This window comes from Petromyzon marinus, unplaced genomic scaffold (genome assembly GCF_048934315.1).
Source record: "Petromyzon marinus isolate PM22_M1 ecotype Great Lakes invasive population unplaced genomic scaffold, UKy_Petmar_22M1.pri1.0 PM_G_Scaffold_56, whole genome shotgun sequence".
In the NCBI taxonomy this organism is placed as follows: domain Eukaryota; kingdom Metazoa; phylum Chordata; class Hyperoartia; order Petromyzontiformes; family Petromyzontidae; genus Petromyzon; species Petromyzon marinus.
The window spans coordinates 184,351-200,092 of NW_027423009.1; the positions used below are offsets into that span (position 1 = coordinate 184,351).

Below are 15,742 nucleotides of genomic sequence, written 5' to 3' on the forward strand. Positions count from 1 at the left end.
CAGCACGGCCTGCAGAAGCACACGGAGGTGGCGGCCAATGCCACGCAAGGTGAGGCCCACCAGCCCCCCAACTGCCCCCCGCAGGACTTGCTGATCCTCGCCATCACATCCTCCAACCCACACCCCCACTCGCCCCACCCCCCCCCCCCCCCACTCGCCTTCACAACCCAGCCATCACACAGTTGCCGTACGGTCTCTGTCGATCCTTTCAAGCCGGTTGAGTTTAACCAGGCACCTTCAAACCACCATGGAATTTCTACGTCTCACTCCTACTTCTCCGGCTCGCGAGGGCATCGCAGTCCCCGTCCGCCCCCCCCCCCCCCCCCCCCCCCCCCCACCTTGCGCTTCGGCGTCCGCGTCTCCCCTCGGCGAGAGACCTCCGAAGGGTCCCCACCGCCCCTCGTGACGAGGGAGCCCTCAAGGCGTCGCTGGCGGCGCGTCGGCAACGTCGTCCGCGCCGGGCGAGCACGGGAAGGCGGCGTTTGGGAAGAAACGCCTCTTCGCGGCGACCGCCGCCGCCGCCAGCACGAGCGTCGCCAGCAGGCCGACCAAAAACCCCGGGCCGAACCCCGGCGGGGAATCGGACGCGGAGGCGTCTTTACCGGGCACGCCGTGCGCCGACTCTGACGTGGCCGCGGTGCCCGTCGTTGGGTCCGGCCTCGCCTGCCGCCCGTTTGACTTCCGCTCGGTTTCGGAGGAGGAGGCGGTCGACGACGAGGAGGAGGAGGAAGAGCCCGGAAGCTGCACGGTATAGCCGGCGACGAGGCGCCGGTGGCCGCCCTCCTCGGCCCAGCACAGGTACGTGCCCGTGAGATCCCGGGGGGCCGGGGGGGCGCCCTGGCGGAGCAGCAGGCCCGCCCGGGGCAGCGGCTGCCCCGGGGCCGGGCCGGAGTCTCGCTCCCAGGAGAGGCGAGCCAGGCGGGAGGGGGGGGAGCAGGGCAGCAGCAGCAGCGGCGCCAGCGCCACGCGGACGGCCACCACGTCTGCACGCGACGCGGGGGCGGCGGAGACGACGGTGAGGACGGGACAGCGGAGACACGGGGAGGGAGAGACAGCGGAGACACATGGAGGGAGAGATATGGGGAGGGAGAGACATGGGGAGGGAGAGACAGCGGAGACACGGGGAGGGAGAGACATGGGGAGGGAGAGACAGCGGAGACACGGGGAGGAAGAAACAGTGGAGACACGGGGAGGGAGAGACATGGGGAGGGAGAGACACGGGGAGGGAGAGACATGGGGAGGGAGAGACACGGGGAGGGAGAGACACGGGGAGGGAGAGACACAGGGAGGGAGAGACAGCGGAGACACGGGGAGGGAGAGACACGGGGAGGGAGAGACATGCGGAAGGAGAGACAGTGGAGACACGGGGAGGAAGAAACAGTGGAGACACGGGGAGGGAGAGACACGGGGAGGGAGAGACACGGGGAGAGAGAGACACGGGGAGGGAGAGACACGGGGAGGGAGAGACACGGGGAGGGAGAGACACGGGGAGGGAGAGACGGGGAGGGAGAGACACGGGGAGGGAGAGACACGGGGAGGGAGAGACACGGGGAGGGAGAGACACGGGGAGGGAGAGACACGGGGAGAGAGAGACACGGGGAGGGAGAGACACGGGGAGGGAGAGACACGGGGAGGGAGAGACACGGGGAGGGAGAGACATGCGGAAGGAGAGACAGTGGAGACACGGGGAGGAAGAAACAGTGGAGACACGGGGAGGGAGAGACAGCGGAGTGCAGCGCGGTGAGCACCGACCTGGCGGGTGAGCGGAGCAGAGCGTCGTCGCGTCACCACCGCTCACGTCCTGCAGCCACGACCTGTGGGGAGGGTGGGGGGGGGCACACAGGGGAGGGGGATGGGGGAGCGGCGGTGCAGCGGTCAGCGCTACGCTGCGCTACGAGCCCGGCGACCCGGGTTCGATTCCCGCTCACGGCCAACACCCAGTGACGATTATTATAACCGGTACTGGGCCTCCCCTAGGTCGACTCGGCCTCAAATGAGTACCCGGTGTGATGTGTAAACATCATCACCGTCGGTGTAGTGCTGGCGGCCCACCTCCTCGTGCGAAGTTCTCGCTAACAGTCTGCGAAGGCTACGGGGGGGGGGGGGGGGGGGGGTGTCTTTGTCTTTGTGCGATTGCCGCCCCGCTCACCCGGCGCCGGTCTCCCCGCCGTGACGCCTGCACAGCCTCCGCTGGGGGTCCCAGGCGCAGCAGGGATCCCGCGCCAGTACGCAGTCCCAGCACGCGCGGTAGCGGCCACAGCGGCACACGGGCAGCTGCACCACCCCCGAGGGGCCGGCCACGACCACCGAGGTCTGTGCCGCACGTACACGCCGCACGTACACGCCGCACGTACACGTCTCACGTACACGCCGCACGTACACGTCTCACGTACACACCGCACGTACACACCGCACGTACACGCCGCACGTACACGTCTCACGTACACGCCGCACGTACACGCCGCACGTACACGCCGCACGTACACGCCGCACGTACACACCGCACGTACACGTCTCACGTACACGTCTCACGTACACACCGCACGTACACGCCGCACGTACACGCCGTACGTACACACCGCATGTACACACCGCACGTACACACCGCACGTACACGCCGCACGGCGCACAGGACCGCACACGCACCGCACGCGAGCTTGCGGTCAGGCTCGGCCACGCCAATAAACGCCACCAGTCGGCGGACAGAGCTAGCAAGCGCGCCACAGTAGTGGCGAGTACTTGAGACTAGTAGCGAGTTGCACCGCTCCAGTGGGTGAGTTGTGAGTTGTGAGTGCACCGCACTAGTTGTGAGTTGTGAGTGCACCGCACTAGTTGTGAGTTGTGAGTGCACCACACTAGTGGGTGAGTTGTGAGTTGTGAGTGCACCACACTAGTGGGTGAGTTGTGAGTGCACCACACTAGTTGTGAGTTGTGAGTGCACCGCACTAGTTGTGAGTTGTGAGTGCACCACACTAGTTGTCAGTTGTGAGTGCACCACACTAGTTGTGAGTTGTGAGTGCACCACACTAGTTGTGAGTTGTGAGTGCACCACACTAGTTGTGAGTTGTGAGTGCACCACACTAGTTGTGAGTTGTGAGTGCACCACACTAGTTGTGAGTTGTGAGTGCACCGCACTAGTTGTGAGTTGTGAGTGCACCGCACTAGTTGTGAGTTGTGAGTGCACCGCACTAGTTGTGAGTTGTGAGTGCACCGCACTAGTTGTGAGTTGTGAGTGCACCGCACTAGTTGTGAGTTGTGAGTGCACCGCACTAGGAGGGGTCACCTGGTCGTGGGTCAGCACCATGGACAGCACCGGCTCCTGCTGCCCCAGCGCCTGCAGCTCCTCCACCAGGTGAGGATCTCCGCGCGACTCCGGCAGCACGGCGCGGTGCAGCCCGCCCGCGTCTGGGGGGGCGGCCGAGACGCGGCACAGACACACGCACCCATTCAGGGGCCGGGGCCCAACACTGGGAATTCAGGGGTGTGTTGGGGGTCTCTGTGTGTTGGGGGTCTCTGTGTGTTGGGGGTTTCTGTGTGTTGGGGGTCTCTGTGTGTGGGGCTCTGCGTGTGTTGGGGGTCTCTGTGTGTTGGGGGTCTCTGTGTGTGGGGCTCTGCGTGTGTTGGGGGTCTCTGTGTGTTGGGGGTCTCTGTGTGTTGGGGGTCTCCGTGTGTTGGGGGTCTCCGTGTGTTGGGGGTCTGCGTGTGTTGGGGTCTCTGTGTGTTGGGGGTCTCCATGTGTTGGGGGTCTCCGTGTATTGGGGGTCTGCGTGTGTTGGGGGTCTGGGTGTGTTGGGGGTCTCTGTGTGTTGGGGGTCTGCGTGTGTTGGGGGTCTGCGTGTGTTGGGGGTCTCCGTGTGTTGGGGGTCTGCGTGTGTTGGGGTCTCTGTGTGTTGGGGGTCTCCGTGTGTTGGGGGTCTCCGTGTGTTGGGGGTCTGCGTGTGTTGGGGGTCTGCGTGTGTTGGGGGTCTCTGTGTGTTGGGGGTCTCCGTGTGTTGGGGGTCTCTGTGTGTTGGGGGTCTGCGTGTGTTGGGGGTCTGCGTGTGTTGGGGGTCTCCGTTTGTTGGGGTCTGCGTGTGTTGGGGGTCTCTGTGTGTTGGGGGTCTCCGTGTGTTGGGGGTCTGCGTGTGTTGGGGGTCTCTGTGTGTTGGGGGTATCTGTGTGTTGGGGGTCTCTGTGTGTTGGGGGTCTCCGTGTCTTGGGGTCTCTGTGTGTTGGGAGTCTCCGTGTGTTGGGGGTCTCCGTGTGTTGGGGGTCTGCGTGTGTTGGGGGTCTCCGTGTGTAGGGGTCTATGTGTGTTGGGGTCTGCGTGTGTTGGAGGTCTCTGTGTGTGGGGGTCTCTGTGTGTTGGGGGTCTCTGTGTATTGGGGGTCTCTGTGTGTGGGGGTCTCTGTGTGTTGGGGGTCTGCGTGTGTTGGGGGTCTCCGTGTGTTGGGGGTCTGCGTGTGTTGGGGGTCTCCGTGTGTAGGGGTCTATGTGTGTGGGGGTCTCTGTGTGTTGGGGGTCTCTGTGTATTGGGGGTCTCTGTGTGTGGGGGTCTCTGTTTGTTGGGGGTCTGCGTGTGTTGGGGGTCTCCGTGTGTTGGGAGTCTCTGTTTGTTGGGGGTCTGCGTGTGTTGGGGGTCTCTGTGTGTTGGGGGTCTCCGTGTGTTGGGGGTCTCTGTGTGTTGGCGGTCTCTGTGTGTTGGGGTCTCCGTGTGTTGGGGGTCTCTGTGTGTTGGGGGTCTGCGTGCGTTGGGGGTCTCTGTGTGTTGGGGGTCTCTGTGTGTGGGGGGTCTCTGTGTGTTGGGGGTCTGCGTGCGTTGGGGGTCTCCGTGTGTTGGGGGTCTCTGTGTGTGGGGGGTCTCTGTGTGTTGGGGGTCTGCGTGTGTTGGGGGTATCCGTGTATTGGGGGTCTCCGTGTGTTGGGGGTCTGCGTGTGTTGCGGGTCTCTGTGTGTGGGGGTCTGCATGTGTTGGGGGTCTCTGTTTGTTGGGGGTCTCCGTGTGTTGGGAGTCTGCGTGTGTTGGGGGTCTCTGTGTGTTGGGGGTGTCTGTGTGTTGGGGTCTCTGTGTGTTGGGGGTCTCTGTTTGTTGGGGGTCTCTGTGTGTCAGGGGTCTGCGTGTGTTGGGGGTCTCTGTGTGTTAGGGGTCTCTGTTTGTTGGGGGTCTGCATGTGTTGGGGGTCTGCGTGTGTTGGGGGTCCCTGCGTGTTGGGGGTCTCCGTGTGTTGGGGGTCTGCGTGCGTTGGGGGTCTCCGTGTGTTGGGGGTCTCCGTGTGTTGGGGGTCTCTGTGTGTTGGGGGTCTGCGTGGGTTGGGGGTCTCCGTGTGTTGGGGGTCTCCGTGTGTTGGGGGTCTCTGTGTGTTGGGGGTCTGCGTGCGTTGGGGGTCTCCGTGTGTTGGGGGTCTCCGTGTGTTGGGGGTCTCTGTGTATTGGGGGTCTCTGTGTGTTGGGGGTCTCTGTGTGTGGGGGTCTCTGTGTGTTGGGGGTCTCCGTGTGTTGGGGGTCTCTGTGTGTTGGGGGTCTCTGTGTATTGGGGGTCTCTGTGTGTTGGGGGTCTCTGTGTGTGGGGGTCTCTGTGTGTTGGGGGTCTCCGTGTGTTGGGGGTCTCTGTGTGTTGGGGGTCTCTGTGTGTTGGGGGTCTCTGTGTGTGGGGGTCTCTGTGTATTGGTGGTCTCTGTGTGTTGGGGGTCTGCGTGTGTTGGAGGTCTGCGTGTGTTGGGGGTCTCTGTGTGTTGGGGGTCTCTGTTTGTTGGGGGTCTGCGTGTGTTGGGGGTCTGCGTGTGTTGGGGGTCTCTGTGTGTTGGGGGTCTGCGTGTGTTGGGGGTCTGCGTGTGTTGGGGGTCTCTGTGTGTTGGGGTCTGCGTGTGTGGGGGTCTCTGTGTGTTGGGGGTCTCCGTGTGTTGGGAGTCTCTGTGTGTTGGGGGTCTCCGTGTGTTGGGGGTCTCTGTGTGTTGGGGGTCTGCGTGTGTTGGGGGTCTCTGTGTGTGGGGGTCTCTGTGTGTTGGGGGTCTCCGTGTGTTGGGGGTCTGCGTGTGTTGGGGGTCTCCGTGTGTTGGGGGTCTCTGTGTGTTGGGGGTCTCCGTGCGTTGGGGGTCTGTGTGCGTTGGGGGTCTCCGTGCGTTGGGGGTCTGCGTGCGTTGGGGGTCTCTGTGTGTTGGGGGTCTGCGTGCGTTGGGGGTCTCTGTGTGTTGGGGCCCCCCCACCTGTGCCCAGCAGCAGCGTCCTCCAGCTCTTGCCGTCCAGCGCCGCCATGTCGACCACCAGCAGCCGGTTGTAGGCCACTCCCGGCACCAGCAGCCAGGGCCGGCCCCCCTCGGCCTTCACCGCCTCGTCCATCAGGGGGTGGTCGGAGACGAAGGTGAGCGTCTCAGAGGGCAGCGTCTGCGAGTCCCAGCCCAGGGGACACTGCGAGGGGGGGTGGGGGGGAGCGGAGGGCCGCGTGTCCTAGAGAGTGCTGGAGTCCACACCGCGTGCACAGCGAGCGCCGCGTGTACAGTGACGTGTACAGTCACGTGTACAGCCACGTCTACAGTTACGAGTACAGTCACGTGTACAGTCACGAGTACAGTCACGTGTACTGTGACGTGTACCGTGACGTGTACCGTGACGTGTACCATGACGTGTACCGTGACGTGTACCGTGACGTGTACAGTCACGTGTGCCGTGACGTGTGCTGTGACGTGTATAGTGACGTGTACCGTGACGTGTACAGTCACGTGTACCGTGACGTGCACCGTGACGTGTACCGTGACGTGTACAGTGACGTGTACAGCCACGTCTACAGTTACGAGTACAGTCACGTGTACAGTCACGAGTACAGTCACGTGTGCCGTGACGTGTACAGTGACGTGTACCGTGACGTGTACCGTGACGTGTATAGTGACGTGTACCGTGACATGTACAGTGACGTGTACCGTGGAGTGTACCGTGACGTGTACAGTCACGAGTACAGTCACGTGTGCCGTGACGTGTGCCGTGACGTGTACAGTGACGTGTGCCGTGACGTGTACCGTGACGTGTACAGTGACGTGTACAGTGACGTGTACCGTGGAGTCTACCGTGGCGCGCACTGCCGGTACTCACGTCTCCGGGCCGTTGTGCGGGCAGGGCCCCCGCGTAGGGGGCCCACCGCCGGTCGGCCCCTCCCCGGTGCTTGAAGCGTCCGGAGAAGACGCGCCGCACCTCGTCCACGCAGTACGAGCAGACGGCCGAGACGGCGCCCCCGCCCCTGCAAGGACGCCCGCGGCGACCGCGCGTCAGAGCCCGCGGCGACCGCGCGTCGGTACCCGCGGGGCGTGGGGCGGAGGGCGAGTCGCGCACCAGCGGTCCGTGTAGAGGGCGTAGAACACGGTGCCGGGCCGGCCACGGAGGCCGCGGGTCAACGCGACGTGCCGGAGTCCGGCGAATGCCGTCCCTCCCAGCGAGCAGTCGAGCCGCGACTTGAGGAACGTCGTCCACTTCCTCTCCAGCTTCTTCAGGCCGCCCGTGTCACCCTGGGGAACGCGGGACGACGACGTTCCCCAGATCGTCCTTCGCACGGGGCAAGTACCGCGGGCAAGCGCCGTAAGCGAGCGAGCGGCCCCCCCCCCGTGGTGCACGGCCACGGCGCACGAGGCGGGGTGGACGACCGGTAACCGCGCGTGGCGCCGACGCTTTACACGCGACCGCACCGGGGAGGCCCGGGACGGCTTCATGCGTGCGTCACCTACGTTGCCGCGCAAAACTCCACGCGGAGAGTCGCCCGAGTTCTGGAATTGACCCCAGGCCCCCTCCTCCGGCCGCGAGGCGCCGGCGGCGACAGCCGGCGCTGCCGCCCTCCTGCCCCCCGTCGTGCCGCGGGGGTCGGCACGCCCGCCGTCTCTCCCTCTCTTCGTACCCCCCCGCCCCGCCCCGACGCCTCCTCACCGTGCAGACGCGCGCGACCCTCGGCACCACCACCCTGGAGTAGAAGTCGAACTCCACGGCCGTCTCCGAGAAGAAGAAGTAGACCTTGTTGTCCTGCTCCCGCGACTCGCTCTCGTTCACAAACTCCGACGCCACGAACGTCAGGTCTGCGCGGCCACGACACCAACAACAACGTCAACAACAACGCCGACAACGCCAACAACAACGCCAACAACGCCAACAACAACAACGCCAACAACAACAACGCCAACAACAACGCCAACAACGTCAATAACAACACTAACAACGTCGACAACATCAACAACAACGCCAACAATGTCAATAACACCAACAACGTCGACAACATCAACAATGACAACAACACCGACAACAACAACAACGCCGACAACGTCGTCGTGCGTGCACGTGCAGTCGACTCTCGATCATCCGCGGGCGGTTTATCCGATTTGCGGATTAACCGCGCGCACCTAAAAACAAGTGCACATTGATACACTTGTTTTAGGTGCTTAAACCAAAAAAATATGTTCTCAATGTGATCGCCCTCAATTTTCTTAACTTAAACATAATTTATACCCCAAAAGAGTAAAACCTTGGGATCGCGAGCACAATTTGTTCCGGAAACGTGTTTGTAATCCAAAGCACTCGTACGTCAAAGCACTCATACGCCGGTTGCGATCGCGTGATGCTCGGCAGTACAAAGCGTCTACACGTACACCGCTCGTGTTGCGAGACCCTCGCTCGTTTATCAAATTAATATTTTGTTAAAATTTCTGCTCGTCTTGCAAAACACTCGCAGGCCAAGTTACTCGCAATTCAAGGTTTTGCTGTATTAGTGCTTTTTTAGCATAGAGATCTGTGGAAAATGGTTCTAAATTTTTTATTATCCGCTATTTTAAATTATCAGCGGCCGTCCTGCCCATCATTAGCACGGAGTCTACTGCGTTTTAGTTATCGCAGCGGCTGAGCGTAGGCCGACTCGAACGGGCAAAAATGCCAGGCGTAAAATTGTAATAATGCGTCAGGCGATGTTTGTCAATCCCGGCCCCTCTGCCCCTCCCCCCCCCCGCCGATTAATATAATCAATAATAATAATTTATCACGCGGAGAAATAATCGACATCCGTCGGACAGCAACCGCCGCGTGTTCGCCGTTCCCCGCGGCCGGCGTCGCGGGCGGTGTTGACGGCGTACAGAGTCACGGCGTGACCCACGTGCAAAATCTGCGGATTTGAATTTCTACACAAATTGGCGGGGGGGGGGGGCGGGGAGTGGTGGTGGGAGAGAGAGGGGGGGGGGTGAACTCACTGTACAGCCAGCTGCTCGACAGCTCGCTGGACATGCTGCTAGGGCTCCGCTGCACCACCGACTCGGTGCCCAGGTAGTTGCTGCGCGTGCCCGAGTAGAGCTCTCCTCCTGCAGAGGGAGGGGACGCGATGCCGCCGTCACCGTCACGGCCGTCGCTCTCCGTCGAGCGTTACGCTTCCACCGGCGTCGACGCTCGATTAAAGATTAGAGACGGGCGGGGGGATGGGGGAGACTTTTTTTCACGTAGGGAATGTTGAGTTTTCCATGGAGGGTTTCGGCAGGCGTGCGCCCGATGATAAAAACGAACGAATTCGCCGGCGCTGCGCGGCACCGGACGGCGCAGCCGAGAACGGAGACGCGAGACGCGGCCCCCGAATGCGGCGACGCACGGAGCTCTCCAACCGCGAGATCGCCGCGATCCCTCTCCGCTGTGGTTCCCCGCACTGCCGCGCTGTCTCCCTGCAGCCAACTCAGCCGGGAGGTCGACGGGACGGCCGCGATGACTCGCGCGGGGTGAGGTGATGCAGAGGGTGCGTAGGATGCGGTGGGTGGGTGTGGCGGGTGGGTGTAGGATGCGCGATGCGTACAGCGGTGTGTGCGTGGGTGCATAGAGCGGTGTGTGCGTGGGATCTTTAGTGTGGCGTGCGGGTAAATGCAGAGCGTGCGTGTGGTGAAGCGAGGTGTGTGGTGTGGCGTGGGTGAGCGGAGGGCAGTGTGGGAGCTGCGATGGACACGCACCGGTCATCAGCGAGGTGTGCCTCTGCTCGGGGTCAAAGGGGCACTTGCCCCTGCCGTTCTCCTCCATCACGGTCCCTCCAGGATTTTTCACAAACGAGAAGTCGGTTACGTTCTACACGCGGGGTCGCACGGGGGGGGGGTCGCACGGGGTCACAGCCACAGGTCACGCCAGCACGCGTGAACTCGTGCCAGAACGCACACCGGCTCCCATTAACACACAACAAAGCACTAACGTGCACTTTTAAATCATCTAGATTGAAAACTCTTTTTTTTATAACAGTTTTTTGTGTTTAGTTTGTTGTCCTTCCCCCACACCTCCGATTAGCACGGTTGGCTACGTGCGGTGCAAAAGAAGTTCAACAGACACGGTAATATTCACCCACACAAGCCAATGCAGAAACACTACAACACCCCAAGGTGCGTGTTCATAGTGCGGTGCGCTAACCACTGCACGACTGCTCCACCAATAAATACAAAGATCCCCCACCGTGTAGCCTCAACAGACTTTTGGGACAAGTGTTGTTCACGAGCACCTTGGAAGGCCGGCGCGGCACACGAGCGGGGGGGGGGGGGGGGGGTGGGTGGCCAGCACTACGCCCGGCCGCCTTTGTCTCCCCAGTGACGATGTTTTACCGCACGCCGCCACGCCGGGTGCTCGTTTGAGGCCGAGCCACCCGAGCGGAGGCCCGGGACCGGTTCGGACGACCGTCACCGGTGAGAGGGAATCGAACCGCGCACGCTCGGGAACACCCACGGAACACCCACGGAACACCCACGGAACACCCACGCACGCGTCCCCACCCCCCCTGGCGCGTGGCGGCGGCGGTGGCGGAGGGTGGGGGGGCGGCAGCGCTCACGATGTAGGCGCACTTGGGCTGGAAGGCGCCGGTGCCGCACGCGTACAGCCGCGTGCCGTCGAGTCGGTGCAGCACCCGCACGAAGTTGAAGCACTCCCTCTGCGGCACAGGGCGTCCCTCACGCTCGCACCGGGCCACCCCTCACGCTCGCAACGCGGCCCCCCATTCTCACGCTGACGACGATTGGACCGCACGCGCCCACGAGACCCTAACGGACACACCGGGGTTTCCCCGCAGCGATTATGGAATCCACACGGTCGCAATGCCACCGCCCCCTCCCCCCCCCCCCCGTGGATGTAAAAGGATTGGGGCGCCACGGTGGCTGGGAGATGTTAACTACCTCGCCCGGTGCGCAGGAGGCCGTGGGTTCGATCCCGACCCTGACGCCCGTTCTGTATTCGGAGTTTACGGTGTCCCTCCTCGTGGTCGCGTGGATTTTTCTCCGGGTCCTCCGGTTTTTCCCTCCGCATTTAGAAACGTGTTCAAGAGTATTTGGCTGCTATCAATTATTTCCACGTGATAAGCCACATCGTTGAGCTATCATTTGTGATAGCCAGGCTGCATCTGAATAAAATAGCTATATTTAAGAAAAGCGTGCATTAGTTTACGGTACCTGGCTGTTCCTCTTCGACTGACACATCTTCATTTGGCTGTCAGCCTTCCAGGAGAGCTGATGAGAGAGAGAGAGGCAAACAGACACAGAGGCAAGAGGGTCACGGCCAGATACGAGCGCTCGAGAGACGGACACGCAGACGGGGCGACCGAACAGACGCACAACGCAGTCATACCGATGGTCAAGCAGACGGCTTGACAAGCACAGGCGTTCACAGACACAAACACAGAACTCTGGGAACAACAACAACGCTACTCAACACGAGGCGTCACGATGTCGAGGGAAGCCCACGGCCGTTCACGCCGCCCGAGCCTTCAACAGACGCCTCAAAGAGACGAAGGTTAAACGCGGGGAGGTCACCCGCGTGAACCCGAGGTCGCGGCATCAGAGGTCACGGGGTCAGGATTCACGGGCCGGCCCGAGGTCGCGAGTCTCAGGACCTGTAAGTCACCGAGTCCCTGGGTCACGAGCGTCGGGGTTCCGTCTCTCCGGAGGTCCCCGTTCTCTACGGAGGTCCCCCTGGCTACGGCGGTCCCCTGTTACCCCCGGATCCCCATCCACACATTCCCCAGATCTCTCCGGGTCCCTGTCCCCCGGGTGCCCTTCGGTCCCCCGGCTAGTGGCGTCCCCCCCAGATCCACGTCCCCCGGGTGCCCCCACGCCCCGGGTGCCCCGGCTAGGGGGTCCCCCCGGCCGCTGGCGGGGTCCCCCCCCCTCACTCACGGCGGGGTGGAGCTCGCGGGAGACGTTGCAGGCGTCCAGGGCGAGGATGGCGTCGCGCGCGCCCACGTAGAGCGCCGAGCGCTGCGGCACCAGCAGCAGCGCCGACGCGTTGGGCACGGCGCGGAAACTCATCGCCGCCTCCCGCGCCAACTCTGAAGGGGTGGGGGGAGGGAGCGGGGCGGGGTGGGGTGAGGCCCTTGCAATGACAGAAGTAACCGATGGTGCGAAATCATTTGCATGCGGCGCCGTTTCCCCAGCTCGAACGTATGTCCGTCCCCCCCGCCCCTCTAGTACCCGATTAGTGCCGGCAGCGGCGGATCGCCGGTGGGGAAAAAAAAAAATTTGCCTGCGCGCCGCTGCGTCGCAGTCGGCCTCACGTGGCCGCCGGGCCGCAACGAACGGGTCGCGAATTCGCGGGCCGCGCGGCACACGCCGCCCGTGGGCCGCGTGAACTCAAGCGGGGGGAGAGGGGAGGGGGCGTGCGTTCCGAACCCCCCCCCCCCCCCCCACCGCGGGGTTATCGATATTCACAAGCGGGCGTCATGTAAATGCGGGGGGCGAAGCGGGCGCTGCGGAGAGCGGTCGTCGTTGCAGTCAGCTCGCTCCGCCGCTAAACCGGCGAGCCAAGTTCCATTCACGCTCACGCTCGACACCAGCGACGCAATTATCCAAAGCGGTTCCTGGGCCTCCCCTAGGTCGACTCGGCCTCAAATGGGTACAGTGGGGGAGACAAAGGCGGCCGGGCGTTGGTGCTGGCCACCCACGCCCTCGTGTACCACCGTGCCCACGGCCTTCACGGGTCCCGCTACTCACCAACGGCACTTGCCCCGACAGTGTGTTCAGGCTACACACGGGGGGGGGGTAATCTCTGATGGGCCGCCGCTGCTGCTGCTGAGAGATAATCATTGGAGGTGAAATTTCCACCGTTCGTTCCGCTGGCATCACGGCGCCGTGTTAACAACACCTCCCACCGTGATCACAATTGTTACTATCGTCACAACTGTTACTATCGTCACAACTGTTACTATCGTCACAATTGTTACTATCGTCACAACTGTTACTATCGTCACAACTGTTACTATCGTCACAATTGTTACTATCGTCACAACTGTTACTATCGTCACAACTGTTACTATCGTCACAATTGTTACTATCGTCACAACTGTTACTATCGTCACAACTGTTACTATCGTCACAATTGTTACTATCGTCACAATTGTTACTATCGTCACAACTGTTACTATCGTCACAACTGTTACTATCGTCACAACTGTTACTATCGTCACAATTGTTACTATCGTCACAACTGTTACTATCGTCACAACTGTTACTATCGTCACAACTGTTACTATCGTCACAATTGTTACTATCGTCACAACTGTTACTATCGTCACAATTGTTACTATCGTCACAACTGTTACTATCGTCACAACTGTTACTATCGTCACAACTGTTACTATCGTCACAATTGTTGCTATCGTCACAACTGTTACTATCGTCACAACTGTTACTATCGTCACAACTGTTACTATCGTCACAATTGTTACTATCGTCACAATTGTTACTATCGTCACAACTGTTACTATCGTCACAACTGTTACTATCGTCACAACTGTTACTATCGTCACAACTGTTACTATCGTCACAACTGTTACTATCGTCACAACTGTTACTATCGTCACAATTGTTACTATCGTCACAACTGTTACTATCGTCACAATTGTTACTATCGTCACAATTGTTACTATCGTCACAATTGTTACTATCGTCACAATTGTTACTATCGTCACAATCGTCACTATCGTCACAATCGTCACTATCGTCACAATCGTCACTATCGTCACAATCGTCACTATCGTCACAATCGTCACTATCGTCACAATCGTCACTATCGTCACAATCGTCACTATCGTCACAATCGTCACTATCGTCACAATCGTCACTATCGTCACAATCGTTACTATCGTCACAATTGTCACTATCGTCACAATTGTCACTATCGTCACAATTGTCACTATCGTCACAACTGTTACTATCGTCACAATTGTTACTATCGTCACAACTGTTACTATCGTCACAATTGTTACTATCGTCACAATTGTTACTATCGTCACAATTGTTACTATCGTCACAATCGTCACTATCGTCACAATCGTCACTATCGTCACAATCGTCACTATCGTCACAATCGTCACTATCGTCACAATCGTCACTATCGTCACAATCGTCACTATCGTCACAATCGTCACTATCGTCACAATCGTCACTATCGTCACAATCGTCACTATCGTCACAATCGTCACTATCGTCACAATCGTCACTATCGTCACAATCGTCACTATCGTCACAATCGTCACTATCGTCACAATCGTCACTATCGTCACAATCGTTACTATCGTCACAATCGTCACTATCGTCACAATCGTCACTATCGTCACAATCGTCACTATCGTCACAATCGTTACTATCGTCACAATCGTTACTATCGTCACAATCGTTACTATCGTCACAATTGTTACTATCGTCACAATTGTTACCATCGTCACAATTGTTACCATCGTCACAATTGTTACCATCGTCACAATTGTTACCACAATTGTTACCACAATTGTTACCATCGTCACAATTGTTACTATCGTCACAATTGTTACTATCGTCACGATTGTCACTATCGTCACGATTGTCACTATCGTCACGATTGTTACTATCGTCACGATTGTTACTATCGTCACGATTGTTACTATCGTCACAATTGTTACTATCGTCACAATTGTTACTATCATCACTCCGTCTCCTCCCCCCCAGCACCCCCCCCCCACACCACCGGGGGAGGGGGGGTTGAACAGGCAGCGAGATAGCGAGCGACGACGGGAATGCCGTGCCTGCGGAGAGGCCGGTGGCATCGCGCGACTTATTTATTCTCGCGCGAGCTTGGGAAGAGGCGGGAGATGACAGGAGGGAGGAATTCCAGGGCGGAGGCAGCGCAAGGGAAAGAATTTGATTTTGTTAAAAACGGGTTTTTTGTTATTCCGCTGAGGACTTGAGTAAACCCTCAGGCTGGTACGAGGATGAGCGAAAAACGCCAAAAACATTCGCTCGGACATTTCAACTTTACAAAACGATCTGACCTGCACAGCGGGCAAAAAAGCAACAGGCAAAAAAAGCAACAGGAAATCTCATTCAGCTCCATAAGAAGCTCTCCCCCTTCCACCGCCACTTCTACCCGGCAATCCAACCGCCCGTGTAGTGCGCCGCAGGACAGGGAACAGCGTGGCGAGGAGGGCGAGCCGGTGCGACTTAAAACCACCACCGTCACGCCCACCGCCATCGCAGCCTAGACCATCGCCGCATCCTCCGCCGCTGCGGCTGCTATCGAATCGTCCGCCATCACACCCGCCACCGTCGCAACACCCACCCCATCGCACCACGACCCACACCGCTATCGCACAAAACCCATCGCACCGACCATCGCCGCCACCACCACCACCGCCGCAGCAGCCAGCACTCACCTTCGTAGGAGAAGCTGACTCGGGGCACCAGCGGCCCCTCGGCGGCCACGCGCAGCGCTCCCAGCACCAGCACCAGCGCCGGCACGGTACCCATCTCCCCCGCTGCTCTCCCCT

The 15,742-nt window shown here is 60.2% G+C and overlaps 1 protein-coding gene across 2 annotated transcripts; it reads right to left on the reverse strand.

Moving 5' to 3' along the window:
- Positions 1-344: 344 nt before the first annotated feature.
- LOC142918160 (semaphorin-4D-like) lies at positions 345-15,738 on the reverse strand. Of its 2 annotated transcripts, XM_076062268.1 has the most exons (14): positions 15,629-15,738; positions 12,120-12,271; positions 11,397-11,453; positions 10,784-10,882; positions 9,927-10,038; positions 9,189-9,296; positions 7,885-8,030; positions 7,300-7,472; positions 7,063-7,207; positions 6,183-6,384; positions 3,284-3,405; positions 2,150-2,313; positions 1,753-1,814; positions 345-983 (listed from the first exon to the last, which is right to left on the reverse strand). In XM_076062268.1, the coding sequence occupies exons 1-14, from the start codon at positions 15,720-15,722 to the stop codon at positions 418-420; spliced, it is 2,202 nt and encodes a 733-aa protein (XP_075918383.1). In that variant the 5' UTR covers positions 15,723-15,738; the 3' UTR covers positions 345-417. The 2 variants fall into 2 exon arrangements, with proteins under 2 accessions (XP_075918383.1, XP_075918385.1); XM_076062270.1 differs by lacking the exon at positions 10,784-10,882.
- Between the last annotated feature and the right edge of the window lie 4 nt (positions 15,739-15,742).